Below are 17,192 nucleotides of genomic sequence, written 5' to 3' on the forward strand. Positions count from 1 at the left end.
TAGGAGGCCCCTTGGTTCCATCCTCAGTATCCCCAAAAAAAAGGGGGGGGGGGAAAGCTGGGAAAATAGTTTAGAAGTAAAATGCCTCTGGTTTCAATCTCCAGTACCACATACATTTATGCATGTGTGCGTGTGCGTGCAAGGGCGAATTCAAGTAGGCATGTCAATTTTAGAAAGAATGGAGGACCAATGAGAATTTTAAGCATCGGGTAACGTCGCTGAGACAAGTAACAGGTCCAGGTGACTCGTAGAAGCTATGTGTCCTTGTACATTTAGAAAGAGAACCCGAAAACGAACTAATTATTTCTATTCTCTGATGAATTAATTATCAATTTTCGGCGATCCCGTGTCCATCGCTAACCCCCGAATTCAACGTCTGCATACGTTTCCCACACGCCATGGCTGTGCGGAAATGGCCTCAATGCTTCGACCGGAAATAAAGTCTGACCGCTGCTGACGCCACCTAACGGCGGCTGGAATAAACCTGAGACCCGAAAGCCCCGGACACCGGAAGGGGCCCGGCTGCTTCCGGTGACACGGGCCAAGCGCGCGTTCAGAGGGCGGGCCTCAAGATCCGGTCGGCTGGCGGAGCGCGCACGGCCCCGCGGCGTCCACGCCTGCTTCTGCGCAGGCGCGGGGCTGCGTGCCGCCGGCGCGCGCGCGCGCTCGCTGGGCCAACGGCTCGCCGGCGCTGTTCGGAGGGTAAACCCTTTGGATCTGTAACCGGGCTTCTTTTCTCTAAACTACAACTCCCAGCATGCTTCGCGCCCCACGTTGGTACTAGGTGTGGTTTTCCAGGATAGGGTAAAACGAAAGTTAAGTGACGATGACGTATAAACGAGTTAAAAAAATTGAATAGACTGCTTGATCGCCACACTCGCAGAAGCCCCAGTGGCCTAATGGATAAGGCATTGGCCTCCTAAGCCAGGGATTGTGGGTTCGAGTCCCATCTGGGGTGGCATTGTATTTTCCTTCAGCAACTAGGTTTTTTAAAACGGGAACAGTGTACATGTGGCTTCCCTAGCTGTGAGGTTACTTTGTGAGCCAGGGTCCTCCCTCTTCTCTCAGCCGTCGACCCTTCAAACTACTGGGGAGTCTCTCCCTTCGTTGAATTCCGATCTTTTAGGAGACGTTAAAAGATCTTTCAGCGTGCTCGGTGTCAAGCGGAGTCCGCCGCCCGCTTCTTCCGAGATGCCCTTTCTCTCCGCGTCTCTGCAGGCCGGGCGCTCGGTGGGCGGCCGCGGCCAGGGAAAGCCGGCCGCACCGGCCGTCCCCGCGACGTGGGGGGCGGGGCGAGGCCGGGCCAGAGCTCGGTGCTCAGCGGCCATCGGCGACGCGAGGGGGCGGGGCCTGAGGCTCCAGCTCGGCGACGTGAGGGGCGGGGCCAGAGGGTCGACGCTCGGCGACGCGAAGGGCGGGGTCAGAGCTCGGCACTCGGTCGCTCCCGTGACGTGGAAGGCGGGGCGACGTCCGGAGCTCGCCGCTCCTCCGCCCTGGGCGACGTGAGAGCGCGGGGCGGGGCAGGCGCTCGGCGCTGGCAGGACGCGCTATGGCGGCCTTGGGGTCCCCGGCGCGCACTCTGCGAGCCCTTCTTCGGGAGTTGCGTCACCTGCACGCGGGCACCGGGCGACCCTACCGGGACTCCGCGGCCTACCGGTACCTGGTGAAGGCCTTCCGTGCACATCGGGTACGGAAGCGAGTCCCGGAGGGAGGCCGAGGCGGCCTGCGCGGGCCGGGCGGGTGCGGGTCCGCGGCGGGCCGCCGAAGCAGGGCCGGCAGGGAGCGTGGCCGCTTGGACCTTGCCCGCGAGGTGGAGCCGCCCCGAGAATTTAATTGGCTCGTGGGGGGCGGGGAAGTCGAGAGAAGGCGGAATGGAGGCGGCGGGGGGAGGGGACGAAATTGAGGCGCGGTGCCGGGCAGGGACACCGCACTTCAAGGCACCGCACCCACCCGGCGCTGCTCCTCCCCCACCAGAGCTAGTCTGAGGAGCTGTTTTGGAGGCAGAAAGAAAACCATTAACGAGGCGAAGAAAGTTTCGATCTTTTAGCGAGTAGAAACTGCGCATTTTTTGTATCTCTTGCACCACTTAGGAAGATGGTGGCTTGTAGAGCGGTTCTCTAAGCAGGTTACAGCATTAGCTTGCTAAGGACCAGTTATGTTCCCTTCCCACACCTCCATACTGGGGATGGAACCCAGGGGGGCGCTCTACCTCCAAGCTACACCTTGTGCATTTTAATTTTGTACTTTGAAGGTCTCCGTAAGTATCTGAGGATCTGGCCAAGTTACTAAGACAAATTCGAACCCTTGATTCCTCTGTTTCCCCCAAGTATTTCGTTTATAGGGGAGCACCACCAAGCCTGGCTCAGATACGTAGCAGATTAATATAAACGTATGACCACCATCCTTATGCAGGACCTTTGTGAAATCCCTGCTTATGTCCCCTCATGCAAGACCTCATGGAAGATTTTAATTTTCCAAACGGGGCACCTGAAGTTCAGATACAGTTACTGTACAAGAATAATCAGAATAGTAATACTATTTCAGAGGCTGAGACAGGAAAATTGCAGGTTCGAGGCCCGCCTTAGCAACTTTGTGAGACTGTTAAAAAGTTAAAAAAATGAAAAGGAAGCCGGGCGTGGTGGCGCACGCTTGTAATCACCGCGCTTGGGAGGCTGAGACAGGAGGATCGCTCGGGCTCGAAGCCAGCCTCAGCTACTTAGTGAGGCTCTCTGCAACTTAGTGAGACCCTGTTTCCAAATAAAATAATAATAAAAAAGGCTTGGGAGTATAGCCCGGAGGTAGAAAGCCTCTGGGTTCCACCCCCAGTACCACCAAAAAAAAGAAAAAAGGGCTGGAGGTGTAGCTCAGTGGTAGAACATCCCAGGGATCACTCCTCAGTACCAAAAATAGGTGTGTGGGCGAGATGGACAGGATGTAGCTCAGTGAAAGAGCACCACTTAGTTCAATTTTTGCAGTCTAGGAGAAAAAAAATAACCAAAACAACCAGAACTTGGGCTAGCTGGTTCCTAATAGGATCTTTTTTTTTTTTTTTTTTTTTAATGTACTGGGGATTGAACCCAAGGGCATTCTTCTTCTGTGCTACGCCCCCAGCCCTATTTTTTAGTTTGCAACATAGTCTCATCAAGTTACAGATGGCCTCACTAAGTAGCTGAGCCTGGCCAGGAATTTGTAATCCTCCTGACTCAACCTCTCAAATACTGGGATTACAAGCATGCACCACCAGCCTAGCTTCCAACCCTATTTTTCATTGTTTATTTTGAAGCAGGGTCTAAATTGTGGAGGGCCTCACTAAGTAGCTGAGGCTAGTGGCAAACCTGCTGTCCTCAGGTCTCAGCCTCCCAAATACTGGTATTGCAAGCGTGCAAGAGCACGCCTGGTTTACTTATTATTTTGAAACGGAGTTTTTCACTAAATTGTTGAAGCCCTTGCCAAGTTGCCCAAGGCTGGCTTCGAACCTGGGATCTTAGTCTTAGCCTCCCAGTACTGGGATTTCAGTGTGTGCCACCACGCCCGGCTTTGGCTCTAACTTTTTATTTAAAAATTTTTTTCTTTTTTTTTTTTTTTTTTTTTTGTGGTGCTGAGGATGGAACCCAAGGGCCTTCTACCTCTGGGCTACACTCCTAGACCTATTTTATATTTTTATTTGGAAACAGGGTCTCACTAAGTTACTGAGGCTGGCTTCGAACTTGCGCAATCCTGTCCTATCCTCCCAAGTACTGGGATTACAAGCATTCACCACGCCCAGCACTAGTCAGAATTTTTGAGGTCAATTGAGAGGCCAATGTCAAGCATTAACAAAGGGTAATATCCATTTCTTTCTTTTTTTTTTTTTTTTTTTTGGTGGTGGTACTGGGGTTCCTGGAAGCCCTTCTACCTCCGGGCTACACTCCCAGACCTACTTTTTTTACATTTTTAATTTGGAAACAGGGTCTCCTAAGCCAGCGCGTGCAGCGGGCTTCGAACCTGCGTGATCCTCCTGTCTCTGCCTCCCAAGCGCGGGGATTACAAGCGTGTGCCACCACGCCCGGCGGTAATATCCATTTCTATTACATAAGCCCACATGTATGGGATTTGAAGCAGGAATTCTATATTAGTGTAGGATAGAATACTGATCTTGATTCAGCTGAGCCCAAATCATGAATCAAGAGAATAGGGTCAGCGATATAAATAAATAAGTAAATAAATCACAAGCAATTAAAAAAAATAGAAAAGTGAATTTTCCCTAAAGAGAAAGGGGTGGTTCCCCTCCCAATGAATTCAGTGAATTTAGATGTGGACGACACTGTAGATGTGGACTACGCTTGTAATCCCCGCGCTTGGGAGGTGGAGACAGGAGGATCGCACAGGTTTGAAGCCAGCCGCACCCGCGTGCGCTGGCTTATGAGACCCTGTTTCCAAATAAAAATGTAAAACTAGGTCTGGGAGTGTAGCCCGGAGGTAGAAGGGCTTCCAGGAACCCCAGTACCACCACCACCACCAAAAAAAAAAAAGTTAGAGCCAGAGCCAGGTTGCATGGACATGCCTGTAATCCCAGTATTTGGGAGGCCAATATAGGAATATTGCAGGTTTGAGGCCAGCAACCTAATTTAGGGAGACACTGTTTCAAAATAAGTAAAAAGGGATAGGGGTAGTTCAGAAGCAGTATGCCCCTGGATTTAGTTCCCAGTACTAAAAGCAAGTTTTAAGTGTTTTGCCACATGCCTGTAATCCCAACAGATCAGCCCAAGTACTCAAGAGACGGAGGCAGGAAGATCACCAAGTTCAAAGCCAGCCTGTGCAATTTAGGGAGATCTTGTTTCAAAATAAAAATTTAAAAGGGCTCAGGCACATAGCTCAGTAGTAGCGGTTTACAAAGCATGGGGCAGGCCCTGGGTTCATTCCCTAGCTATGTCAAAAAAAGGGGGGCTTAATTTGATTAAGAGTAGTTAATGGGGGGCAGCCGGTGTGGTGGCGCACATCCGCTTGTAATCCCCGTGCTTGGGAGGCTGAGACAGGAGGATCGCACAGGTTCGAAGCCAGCCTCAGCTACTTAGTGAGGCTCTCAGCAACTTAGACCCTGTTTCCAAATAAAGTATAAAATAGGTCTGGGAGTATAGCCCGGAGGTAGAAAAGCCCCTGGTTCCCACCCCCAGTATCACAAAAAAATAAATAAATGAAAAATAAAATAGGGTCGGGGTGTAGCAATGCCCCTGGATTCCATCCCCAGTATCGCAAAAAAAAAAAAAAGTAGTGAGGGGGCATGTGGCACATGCCTATAATCGCAGTACTTGAAAGGTTGAGACTAGAGGATTGCAGGTTTACCTCCAGCCCTTTTTATTTCCCATTTCGAAACGGTCTCACCAATTTGCTAAGGCTAGCCTCAATTCTGTGATCTTCCTGTGTCACAGCCTCCCAAATACTGGGATTACAGGTGTGTTCCACCATACCTGACTCAACACTTGTTTATTTTTTATTTTTATTTTTATTTTTTATTTTTTTGCAGGTCTGGAGATGGAAGCCAGGGGCATTCGACCTCTGACACTCCCTGCCCTGTTTTTTATTCTTTATTTTGAAACCAGGTCTGAGTTGCGGAAGGCCTCACTAAGTAGCTGAGGCTATCCGTGAACCGACATCCTCTGATCTCAGCCTCCCAAATGCTGGGATTACAAGCATGCGCCACCACGCCCGGCAACACTGTTGTTTTTTAGACAAAATAAATTTTAAATTTTGAAACAAAAGTTACATGCTTCATTAACCAAAGTCACAGAAACAGAAAATAAAGCAGCCCTTTATTTTTTATTTTTTTTGGTGGTACTGGGGGTGGAACCCAGGGGCTTTCTACCTCGAAGCTATACTCCCAGACCCATTTTATATTTTATTTGGAAACAGGGTCTCACTAAGTTGCTGAGAGCCTCACTATAGCTGAGGCTGCCTTCGAACCTGTGTGATCCTCCTGTCTCAGCCTCCCAAGTGCGGGGATTACAAGCGTGCGCCACCACACCCGGCTTTAAAGCAGCCCTTTAAAGGGAAAAAAGTTCTACATTCTTTAGGTGAAATTAGGTGTTAGTGACCTGATTATAGTTCCCATCTCTGCCATTATCTAATCACTGGACTTTAGTTTCCTTATTTATAAAATGAAGGAATTGAAACTTGGGAGGACTGTCTATAAAAGAACCTTTGTCACAAGCCGGGTGTGGTGGCACACACTTGTAATCCCAGCATTCATGAGGCTGAGACTGGGGGAGCATGGTTCGCGCCAGACTCAGCTACTTAAGTCCTCCACAATTTAGTGAGGACCTGTTTCAAAATAAAGAATTAAAAAATTAGAACAGGGCATGGTGGCACATGCTTGTAATCCCCACACTTGGGAGGCTGAGACAGGAGGATCATGCAGGCTCAAAGCCAGCCTCAGCTGGCTTAAGAGACCCTGTTTCCAAATAAAATATAAAATAGGTCTGAGAGTGTAGCCCGGAGGTAGAAGGCCCATGGGTTCCATCTCCAGTACCACCAAAAAAAAAAAAAGTAAAAAAATAGGGCAGGGCGTGTAGCTCCAAGGTTGAATATTCGCCCCTAAGTTCCATCCCCAGACCTGCTAAAAAAAGAACCTTTGTCACATTTGATAAATGCCATTCCCTGGAGTGGTTGGAGTCGTCCTGGGTCACCTCAAGCAGGCGCTAAAGGCCTTGTTGACTCTTGACAGACTGGTGTGTGCTGGGAGGCCTGGTGCTCAGGGATCTTTGTTCATCTGCAGCTGTTGTCTTTTCAGTGGGCAGGGATCAGGAGATGAGCTGTCGGGCTGTGGAGCAGACTGGAGGGGTCCAGCCAGGCCGAGCCCCATACCCTAGAGTTGCCAAACAGAACCCCTGTTGGACCTCCTGGATACTAATGTCATTAAAAGCTATGTTTGGAGCCAGCCGTGGTGGCGCACGCTTGTAATCCCAGCATTCGGGAGGCTGAGACCAGAGGATCGCTATTCACAGACAGCCTCAGCTACTTAGTGAGGCCCTCTGCAACTTAGTGAGACCCTGTTTCAAACATAAAGAATAAAAAGTAGGGCAGAGGATATAGTTCAGAGGTCAAATGCCCCTGGGTTTCATCCCCAAACCTGCAAAAAAAAAAAAAAAAAGGCAAGTTATGTTTGCCCAGCAAAAGAAAAAGAAACTGGGAGGGGGAGGAGGAGACCCCTTCTAGTATTAAAATTTAGAGCCATTCAGTGTAACTCCTATTAAGGATGCTTGTTGCTTGGTGTATTAAACATGCCTGTAGTCCTAGATATTTGGGGGCTGAGGCAAGATGATGTAAACACAGTTCAAGGCAAAAATTCTGAGGCTGGGAGTGTGAGTGAGGCGCAGCGCACACGTAGCCTGCACAAGGAAGGCCCTGGGTTCTATCCCTAGCATTGAAAAACCAGACGATATGCATGTTTTTGTTTTCTCTGTACAATTTACTTTCTTGAGAAAATGTGTATAAAACTTTCTCAGCAGACCTGTAGCAGGGTCATAACTCTTTGACCTTGCTCCTTCTCTAGGTTACCAGTGAGAAGCTGTGTAGAGCCCAGCATGAGCTTCATTTCCAAGCTGCCACTTATCTCTGCCTCCTGCGCAGCGTCCGGAAACACGTGTCCCTTCATCAGGAATTTCATGGCAAGGGTGAGCGCTCAGTGGAGGAGGCTGCTGGTTTGGTGGGTCTCCAGTTACCCCGTCAGCCCGGAGGGAAGGGCTGGGAGACATGAAATTGGAGCGAATCCTTGGACACTGACTTCCTACGAGGATTTTATCATTTCTACCAATATGTATTTATCATTAAACTTATTTTGAAGTTTAGGGTTTTTTTCCTGTAATTTTATTGACTGGATGATCAGGAGAATAAACTGACGGTTTCACCTTTACAGTCAATTTGCTGAACTTCTTACATTAGGCTCATTGATGGTCTATACTTTTGAAAGTATAAGTTTTCTGGGCATAGTGGCACATGCCTGTGATCCCAGTACTTGGGAGGCTGAGAAGACTGCAGATCCAATAACCTCCACAAACTTAGGCCCTCAACAACTTAGCAAGACTCTGTTTAAAAATAAAAAGACTCAATCCCCAGCAAATCAATCTCTCTCAACACACACTTCATATGGCATTAGCATAAAAGTCCATTCTGGTTTTTTTGGATGTGGTATGCGGGATTGAACCCAGGGACAAAGCTATACTACCTCAGCCCTATTTTTTTTTTTTTTTTGGTGGAACTGGAGGTGGAACCCAGAGGCTTTTCTACCTCCGGGCTATACTCCCAGACCTTTTTTATATTTTATTTGGAAACAGGGTCTCACTAAGTTGCTGAGAGCCTCACTAAGTAGCTGAGGCTGGCTTTGAACCTGTGTGATCCTCCTTTCTCAGCCTCCCAAGCACAGGGATTATAAGCGTGCGCCACCACGCCCGGCTACCTCAGCCCTATTTTATATTTATTTATTTATTTGCAGTACTGGGGATTGAATCCAGGGGAATTCCACCTTCCAGGTACACACCCAGCCCTATTTTTTATTCTATTTTGAATAGGGTCTCACAAAATTGTGGAGGGTCTAAATAGCTGAGGCTGGCCGCAAACCTGCGATCCTGTCTCACCCTCCCAAGTACTGGGATTACAAATGTATGCCACCACACCTTTTTATTTTTATTTCGAACAGGTCTTGCTAGATTGAGAATCTCACTACTTGCTGAGGCTGTTCTTGAACCAGTAGTCTTCCTGTCTCAGCCTCTCAAATACTGGGATTACAGGCATGTGCCACTATGCCTGGCCCCCAACCCTCTTTCAGTTTTGAAACTGGATCTCATTAAGTTGCTGAGGCTGGTCTTGGACCTGCAGTCTTCCTGTTTCAGTCACCCAAGTACTGGGATTACAGGCATTGCCGTCACACCCAGATCACTACTAACAGTCCAATGTGGATCTTCCCACATATTCGATATGTATATATCACAAACACATATATTTGTCCAAAGCTAAATTATATATGTCTTATAAAAGTCACACAAATATGATGTGTTAGGGTTCTGGCAAGAAAGATGACACAAATAGTAATGTTAGTGTGGAGAATTAAGGGGATACAGAAAGATGTCTGCATTAAGTAGGGACTAACAACACCGCAGTTATTACCTCCTTGAGTGCAGGGAGCCCTTAGGTGGGGACACAGTTGCAGCCCAAAGGGAAGAAATTCAGGGAGGCAGCTGGAGTAAGCACATGAACATCTACCTTCTAATCTCTCAAAACTGCTTTTCCTTTTGATCTATTTGGGTTGTTTCCACTGTATACTTTGGCTAACCAAATAAAAAACTTGTTTTGCTATTCCTCTCATCATTTCTAAATTCAGTCAACAACTGCTTATGCTATAGCTCTAATCACCTCCTATTCCTCTCTAACTTCAGTAGCTCTCTGATAATTTTAGTTTTTTTTGATTAAAATAGTTCCTTAAACTGGGTGTTGTGGCTCAAACTTGTAATCTCAGTACTTGGGAGGCTGAGACAGGAGGAGGATGCAAGTTCAAAGCCAATCTTGGCAATTTAGTAAGGTCCTCCTCAACTTAGTGATACCTTATTTCCAAATAAATAAAATCAGGCTGGAGGGAGGTATATCTGGGAGGTAGAATGCCTCTGGGTTCAATCTTCAGTACCAAATAAAATGGTCATTTTCTTTGTCCTTAACTCCTCAGATAAATTTATTCTCATTCTTTGAATTACTAGCACTTTGAGTTACTTTATTCAAATTTGAATTACTAACATTTATTATTTGTGCCCCCTTTATGGTATATGTGCGTTTTTTTCTGGTAGAAGTGGACATAATTGAGGCTAAAGACCATGTCTCCATCTTTGTAGTGTCCAAAATACCTTTGACCCACATTGCATGTATTATATTAGTTTTTTTTTCCCCCCAGTACTGGGGGTGGAACCCAGAGGCTTTCTACCTCTGGACTATACTCCCAAACCTATTTTATATTTTATTTGGAAACAGGGTCTCACTAAGTTGCGGAGGGCCTCACTAAGTAGCTGAGGCTGGCTTTGAACCCTGCCATCCTCCTGTCTCAGCCTCCCAAGCGCGGGGATTACAAGCGTGCGCCATCACACCCGGGTTTTATTCTTTATTATTTTTTTTATTTTTTTATTTTTTTGGTGGTACTGGGGTTTCTGGAAGCCCTTCTACCTCCGGGCTACACTCCCAGACCTCTTTTTACGTTTTTTTTATATTTGGAAACAGGGTCTCCTAAGCCAGCGCGCGCGGCTGGCTTCGAACCTGCGCGATCCTCCTGTCTCTGCCTCCCAAGCGCGGGGATTACAAGCGTGCGCCATCACACCCGGGTTTTATTCTTTGTTTTAAAACAGGGTCTGAGTTGCAAAGGGCCTAAGTAGCCGAGGTTGTCTGCGAACCGCAATCCTCTTGTCTCGGCTTCCGGAATACTGGGATTACAAGGGTGCACCACCACGCCCGGTTTATATCAGTATTTTTGAATGCATGGCTCAGTTCATTCACTAGGAGTACAGTCTGAACAACAGAACTACTCATAAAGCGTTTCAAAATACTCTCTTCTAACAGATTAACATTAAAACAATAGTATTAAGGTGGCGTGGTGCGCGTGCCTGTAATCCCAGTCCTTGGGAGGCGGGAGACAGGAGAATCGTAGGTTCAAGGCCAGCCCCGGCAATTTAGGGCACTCTCAACAACCCAGTGACACAGTGTTTCCAAAAAAGAAAGAAAATCAGGCCGGGGGTAGCTCAGAGGTAGACTGATTGCCTCTTGCTCCTTATAAATTCTCAAAGTACCTACTAATATTTCTGTTGTCCTAGGGATTGAACCTAGGAACGTTCCTTGCGAGACCCCCCAGCACCAGCCTTTTTGTTCTGAAACTGGGTCTCACTAGGTTGAGTCTCGCCAGGTTGCTGAAGCTGGTCTCTCAACCCGCGGTCCTCCCGTCTCAGCCTCCCAGGGGCTGGAATTACCGGAGCGAGCGACACGCCCGGCGAGCGGCCAGTTTTTATAGATTCAGATCAGAGTTGCCGCTGGCCGAGGCCCTGCGTCCGGAAGGGCCGGCGCGCCGCTTCCGGCGCGGACGGCATTTCCCGCGCTCGCTCCCGCGGGGCGAGGCTGCGGGAGGGCGCGGCGCGGCCTCGGCGCGCGGGCTCCCTCCGACACGTTTTGCCAGACTGCGCCTGGCGGGGTGGGGGCGGGCCGGCGCCCGGGGCAGGTCCCGCTCCGAGTAGGTGCGAGGCCGAGTCTCGCGAGATCCGGGCCGCGCGCGCCCGCGCCGCGAGCCGTTGGGCCTCCGCGGGCGGGGCGGAGGCGGTTGGACGCTCGTTGGTGGAGCCCGCGGGAAACGTCTGTGCGCGGGGAGCGTGCGCGCGCCCGTCGCGGCGGCGGCGAGCGGCGTCAGCGCCTGCAGGGGGGTGTTGACGGCTTCTGGCGGGTGGCAGCGTCGGAGCGAGAGCGGGCCTGCCCGGGTCGCTGCATCCCAGAGGCCGGGCCGAGAGCCAGGGCAGGGGTCGCTCCCGGGGCTGCCGCCTTCCACGCCCGCGTCGCCGTGAGGAGCGCAGCCCGGACTCGCCCGCGACCCCTCCGCTCCCCCTCCGTACGCCTCGAGGCGGCGGCGGCCACCGCGACAGCGCCGCACCTCCCCCCACCCCTTCCCCAGCCCCCCGCCCGGTAGGCCAGGTCTGCGCCCCGCCGCCGCCATGTCGGCGCAGGCCCAGATGCGCGCGATGCTGGACCAGTTGATGGGCACCTCCCGGGACGGTAAGTCTCCGCCAGCGCCCCGGGGGTGGGGAAGGGGCTGGGGCCGACGACGGGAAGGGGTCCGTGGGCGCACCTGGGCGCGCGCGAGTGGCTGAGTAAGGGGCTCCCAGATTGGTAACACGAGGTCCCCGGCTCCCGTCCCGTCCAATCAGGGCTTGGCAGGAGGGCTCGGGGGCGGTGCCTGTGCGGATTGGCGGGAACCGCTGCCAATGGGGCGAGGTGGGGCCTGGGGGCAGAAAGGAGAGTTTGTGCTTTTCTTGTTGCCTTGGCCGGGATGGGAGAGCCCACGTCTCCGTCGCGTAGCCTGGCGGCCCGTTTTGTCGCCGATTAGGTACCTGCGTACCGCTGGAGCCTCCGCCCCCTGGTCTAGTTCCCTAGCGCCGAGCTCCGGGCTTCTCCCTCGCCGCCGTCCTTCAGAGTGTCCAGAGAGGACCCCCCCACTTCCTGGGTCTGAAGGAAGCCTCTGCTACTAACCCGGTGTCAGAGTCGCACCATCCGCCCCACATAACCATTTTTTTCTGGAAAATCTGACCCAAACCATGGTTTCTTGAAGTGGGTGTGTTTGGCCCCATTTTGTGAAAAGAAAAATGTTATGGCCTGTTTTTCCGAGAGACCTCCATTTTGTTAGGCAGTTTATAGAGGCTTTGTTCAGTAAATATTGACCAAATTTGCATTCGTCCCTAAATATTAAAAGCATTTTGGAAATTCGATGCCTAGTGAAGTAGAATCGAGGGAAACAAAGAGTTTCTTGGGCTCTTGGGCTAGAATCTGCATGGAAAGCCACTACGTGCTGGATTATCCTTTTCATAAAGACAGTTTGAAAGGAAAATGATGAAATGCTGTTGCTTTTTTTGCTGATAATAATGTACTCTTTCAAATTCGACTCAGATCCACGCCAGCGTGAAGGGAAGATCTAGTTTGAGTACTTTCCTTAAAACAAAGCTTTGGACTTTTGCTTCCTAAACTGTCAGACAATAAATTTTGTTTAAGCCACCCAGTTATGGCAGCCATAGCAAACTGATGCAGTTCCGGTTGTGATTAAAAACCATTAAAATGTTTTTCGGGGGAAAAAAGGAGCAAAATCCATATTTGTCTTTATATGTTGCTTAGGAATATAGTTTCTTAGCAATTTAAATGCTTTTTTTTCTGGCAAGTTATTAAAATTATTTGATTTATAAGAAAAGATACTTGAATTTATTAGTTGCTTTTAAAATTTACCTGAATGCTTTGCAGCAAAATCTGTGAGTAGATGAAAATACTGCATTAAATATTATTAGCAATGTACATTTACAGTGGCATTTCAGTGTTAACTGTCCAATTTTAATAAAAGCTTAGATTAGGAACTTTGTTTCACAGAACTCAAATAAGTGTAGATGCAGGCCAGTGTGTGGTTGTGCAGAGAAAATGAATTTTGTGTAGTGAACCCTTGAAAGTTAACGTTAATTAAAAATGCCACTGGAAAAAACTTATCTGTTACCATTTTTCTTGTATAGGTAAGAATGGTTACTTTATAACTGCATCATGTCTTAACATGGCTCCTTTTCCAGCATGAGAGGATACTGGGAAGGGGTTTCGTCCAGGATCTTACTAACAGAATAATCAGTTGTTGTAATAAATTGACAAATCAATTAAGGGTTACTTTACACAATCCTTGTAATCCTTGATGAATATCATTTTTGGTATTTTCTGCATATTTTGAATTTCCTTTTATTAGTAGGAGGGTAGATGGAACAAAGTAATGAGCACTTGAATTTCCCAGTTAGGCAGCTGACTATAGTATTATAAGGTTAAAGATAATATATGTATGTATATATATATATGTATACATACATATATTTGTGTGTGTGTAGTGTCAGTAGAAAGCTGGATTTCTTAAAATCCATTCTGCTTTGTATACAAATAAGTTTTATATTTTTTATGTGTCTGTCACTGGGGGTTTTTTTTGCCTCCAAACTTAGAGGGTTTATAAATGTACTTATGTTTTTGAGTACATGTTAATATTTAGTTGAAATGACTAGATTTTATTGGATTAGAAGATATACACCATTTGAAGGAAAAGAATTGAATGTTTTTGAGATATCCAAAAGAGGATATATATATATACACATATATGAATCAAAACATTTTTTCTTATTACTATTTAATGAATTTGCATATGTGATTTAATTTAAGGCCTGTAATTAGGATTTTTCTTTTTTAGCACGTAGTAAACGTCAAGTTACCCAGGAATAAGGAAACACGAATATATCACTGAATAACACATGTAATTTTAAATCATATAATGAGAAGCCTTGGATAACATACAAACAGTTTTTGGGGAATGTGTGGTGTCTTTTTTCACCAAGAGGTGGAAATAGGGTCCCAGGAGGTGGGAGAGAGATAGAAAGGTAGGTAGGTAGGTTATTTAAGGCTCTGTAAGTGGTTTTTTTGGTTTTGTTTTGTTTTTGTCCTAGAAACTTAACTATAAATCAACTTCTTTCTTGTCAGGCTTAGGGTGGCGGTGACCCCCCCCTTAACCTTTAGTGTCCTATCTCTGAATAGAGAAGGTGGCACGGGAGTCCTGAGGCTCTAGGAAAATGTTCTCCCTTTCAAAAGATTTCTACCCCTTCCCAAGAGTTTTTAGTTAATTTTTTAAAAAAAATCTTTGGAGATTAAGTCTGTTAGTGAAATGTACTTTATCTTGAATTCCTTAAATCAGTTAATCATTTAGATTACCAAAACTTCACTGGAATCCTTAGGAATAGGAATTATTATGGTGGCAGGGAAGTGCAGAGGTAATTTTTGGAGCACTGGGCATGTCAAGAAAGAATAGTCCTGGGTGAGTGGTGAAAGTGGGGGGATCTTTGGACAATCAGAGGGCAGCATGGTGGTGCTGGGGGCTGGGCAGGGGGATGACCAGGAGGTGGGAGGGCCAAAGACAAACTTTGCCTTCTTTGCAATTTTGCCTAGGGCCCTGGTGGTGGCAACCGCCTGTGTGCCACTGAAAATCGTGCCGATGCCTGGCATACTGCATAAATGGAAGCAGGGTATCGCGTGAGTTGAAACATTGGTCACACTATATAAAGTTTGTATATGTGAATCAGTGTAACTCATACCCATGTAACTGGGGGTCTGACTGTATTTGGATTTTTCTGATAAGGCATCATGGGCTAAAGAAAAGAGCACTGGGCTGAGACTCAGGAGACCTGGTCTCTTATTGTAAACTTGGGTAAGTCACTTAACCTTTTTTGCCTCAAGTTAAGTCTGTACTTTGTTATATGGGAAAACAAATAACTTCTATGTTATAATAAAACAATATTGAAAAGTAAATACATTTAAAGTTTTTAAGAATTGAGGACCATAAGTAGATATTAGTGTCTTATCTCAAGTTTAAGATTAATTGTATTTTACAAATACCTTTCTGTTTCAGTTATTAGCATTAATAGAAGGGAGAGAGATAGTTTGTTTTCCCTGAACATATCCATTTGGCAGCAGGAAAGAGCCCACAGGACAATTCACAAAACGGTTTGAGACTTGTCTGTGTGACTATAAAGTTGAATTAATTGCAAAGATATTCCTTGGTGGGAGCCCTTCGCCAACACATGCAGTTTGTTTATAGTAAGTCTCTGGTTCTGATCACCAAAGTCCTGGGAAAGTGCAAGAGTAGAAATTAAACAAAATTGAGGGTGTGCATTTAGATTATATCATCAGTTTAGAAATTAGTGAGGTTATAGAAGGTTGTTCTGAAGGTCGCATATCTCATCACACTTTTTTTTTTTTTGGTGTGGTACTGGGAATGGAACATGGAACCCAGAGGTGCTCCACCTCTGAGCTATACCTCCAGCCCTATTTTATTTTTTGTTTTGAAACAGGATCTTGCTAGGTTGTTGAGAGTCTCCCTAAGTTGCTGAGGCTGTCCTTAACCTGCGATCTTCCTGTCTCTGCCTCCCAAGTACTGTGATTACAGGTGTGCACCACCATGACTGACTGTCACATATACCTTAATTGCTTAGATGGGAGCACACACTCTCTCTGAGGTTAAAACACGCCAGGAATGACAGTGTATCCTCAGAAACAACTTCTAGACTTCAAGAAGTAGACTGTAGAATAGAATTTTATGGCATCATCTGTGGTCCGTGGTTAGGGATTACTTTTGGCAAATTAAATAAAGCTTTTAGACAATTTTAACTGTTTTTGGTGTTAATCTTACTAAACTGCATGATACTAAACTGTAGGAGGATATTAATCATAATTTCATGGATCAATTATATTGTTCATGTAATACAAAACTGAAAGGATATTCATCTTAGGAGTTTGCCAGGAAAATATAATTTAGAAAGTAATTTATGTGTTCCTGTTACAAGTGGTTAACTTTATAATCTGTAGGTCAGTGTACCATTACTGCCTTTCTGCACAGTTATTGAATCAGTTCTGAATCCTTCAAAATATATATGCAAAATAAAAAATTATTGAATCAGAAATTGAAGCAATGTTTCTCTTGAGTGGATTTTCTTCTTTATGAAATCATCTTTACTGTCACCTGTGTTCCTTATCATCAACATTGAGTGCATTTTCTCTCATTAACATAATCACATTTATTTCTCGGTCAGTTGTAAGCCATTGTTTTATTCCACTTGGGTCATTCATTTTTAGTGAAGGAGGCGTAGCTTTTAATGTGCAGGCACACATTTTTTACATAATAATGATTTATGTCTTCGTCCAGGTCTTGTAAATTCTCTAACAAGACTTTAAGCAAACCTAAGGCTAAATTAGTTTCTGAGTTTTGGTAACTATTGGACTTTATCATGGTTCCAGGCATCTCCAAAACATTGAAAGCTCTTTTAGCGCCTGCATAATGAATCAGTCAAAATATCCCTCCTCATTTTGCATTTTATACTCTAATATTTCTGTCTACAGCGCAGCCCAGAAAACAATAGAAATGTCACCTCATAGAACCCTGTGTTGTCCTTGGATTCTCTACAGTTGTTTAGATCTCAAGTAAGCATGTTTCTTGAGACATTTCAGGTAAAAATATTGAAATAACATTGTGTGTCTGTGTAAGTTCTATAAACAGCACGTAAACGAGTTACTTTAGGTAGGATGTCATGTGAGAATAAAAGGTAGTGAACTACATCTTCAAGGTGGGGAATTTAAAGGCAAGTAGGTTCATGGGTCAGGGTCAGGTTTAGTGAGTCTGTTTCATGGAGGCACCCGAAGCTTGAGGTTGCCAGAGTCCAGACGAGCAGAGGGACTGAGAAGACAGCGGATGGCTTGAAACTGAAGATAGTTAAGTGTGGGCAAGACTAGATAAGTGAGACAGGTGCTCCTCAAGTATGGGATTCCAGAAGGTACTTGAAATGGATTGAATCCTTAAGGTCCAGTGCTTAGTGTAGTTTTTGAGAAAGCAGAAGCAGTTCTACCTAACTTAAGCAGTTTACTAAGAAATTATA

At 46.5% G+C, this 17,192-nt stretch overlaps 2 protein-coding genes across 3 annotated transcripts in view; both read left to right on the forward strand.

Moving 5' to 3' along the window:
- Nucleotides 1–1,549: 1,549 nt before the first annotated feature.
- FMC1 (formation of mitochondrial complex V assembly factor 1 homolog) lies at nt 1,550–7,780 on the forward strand (the record flags this gene model as incomplete). The annotated part of the gene is made up of 2 exons (XM_080701354.1): nt 1,550–1,687; nt 7,529–7,780. 2 exons carry the CDS (start codon nt 1,550–1,552, stop codon nt 7,730–7,732), a joined length of 342 nt encoding a protein of 113 aa, XP_080557480.1. The 3' UTR covers nt 7,733–7,780.
- A 3,922-nt stretch (nt 7,781–11,702) lies between these two features.
- LOC308266958 (putative RNA-binding protein Luc7-like 2) overlaps nt 11,703–17,192 on the forward strand; it is a gene marked incomplete at both ends in the record, with an annotated part of 71,739 nt that continues 66,249 nt past the window's right edge. For both annotated transcript variants that reach the window (XM_080701351.1, XM_080701352.1), the window contains one exon: nt 11,703–11,763. In XM_080701351.1, coding sequence (XP_080557477.1) covers nt 11,703–11,763 — 61 coding nt within the window. The remainder of the gene's footprint in view (nt 11,764–17,192) is intronic.

Source organism: Muscardinus avellanarius, assembly GCF_963383645.1.
Source record: "Muscardinus avellanarius genome assembly, chromosome: 9".
NCBI lineage: Eukaryota > Metazoa > Chordata > Mammalia > Rodentia > Gliridae > Muscardinus > Muscardinus avellanarius.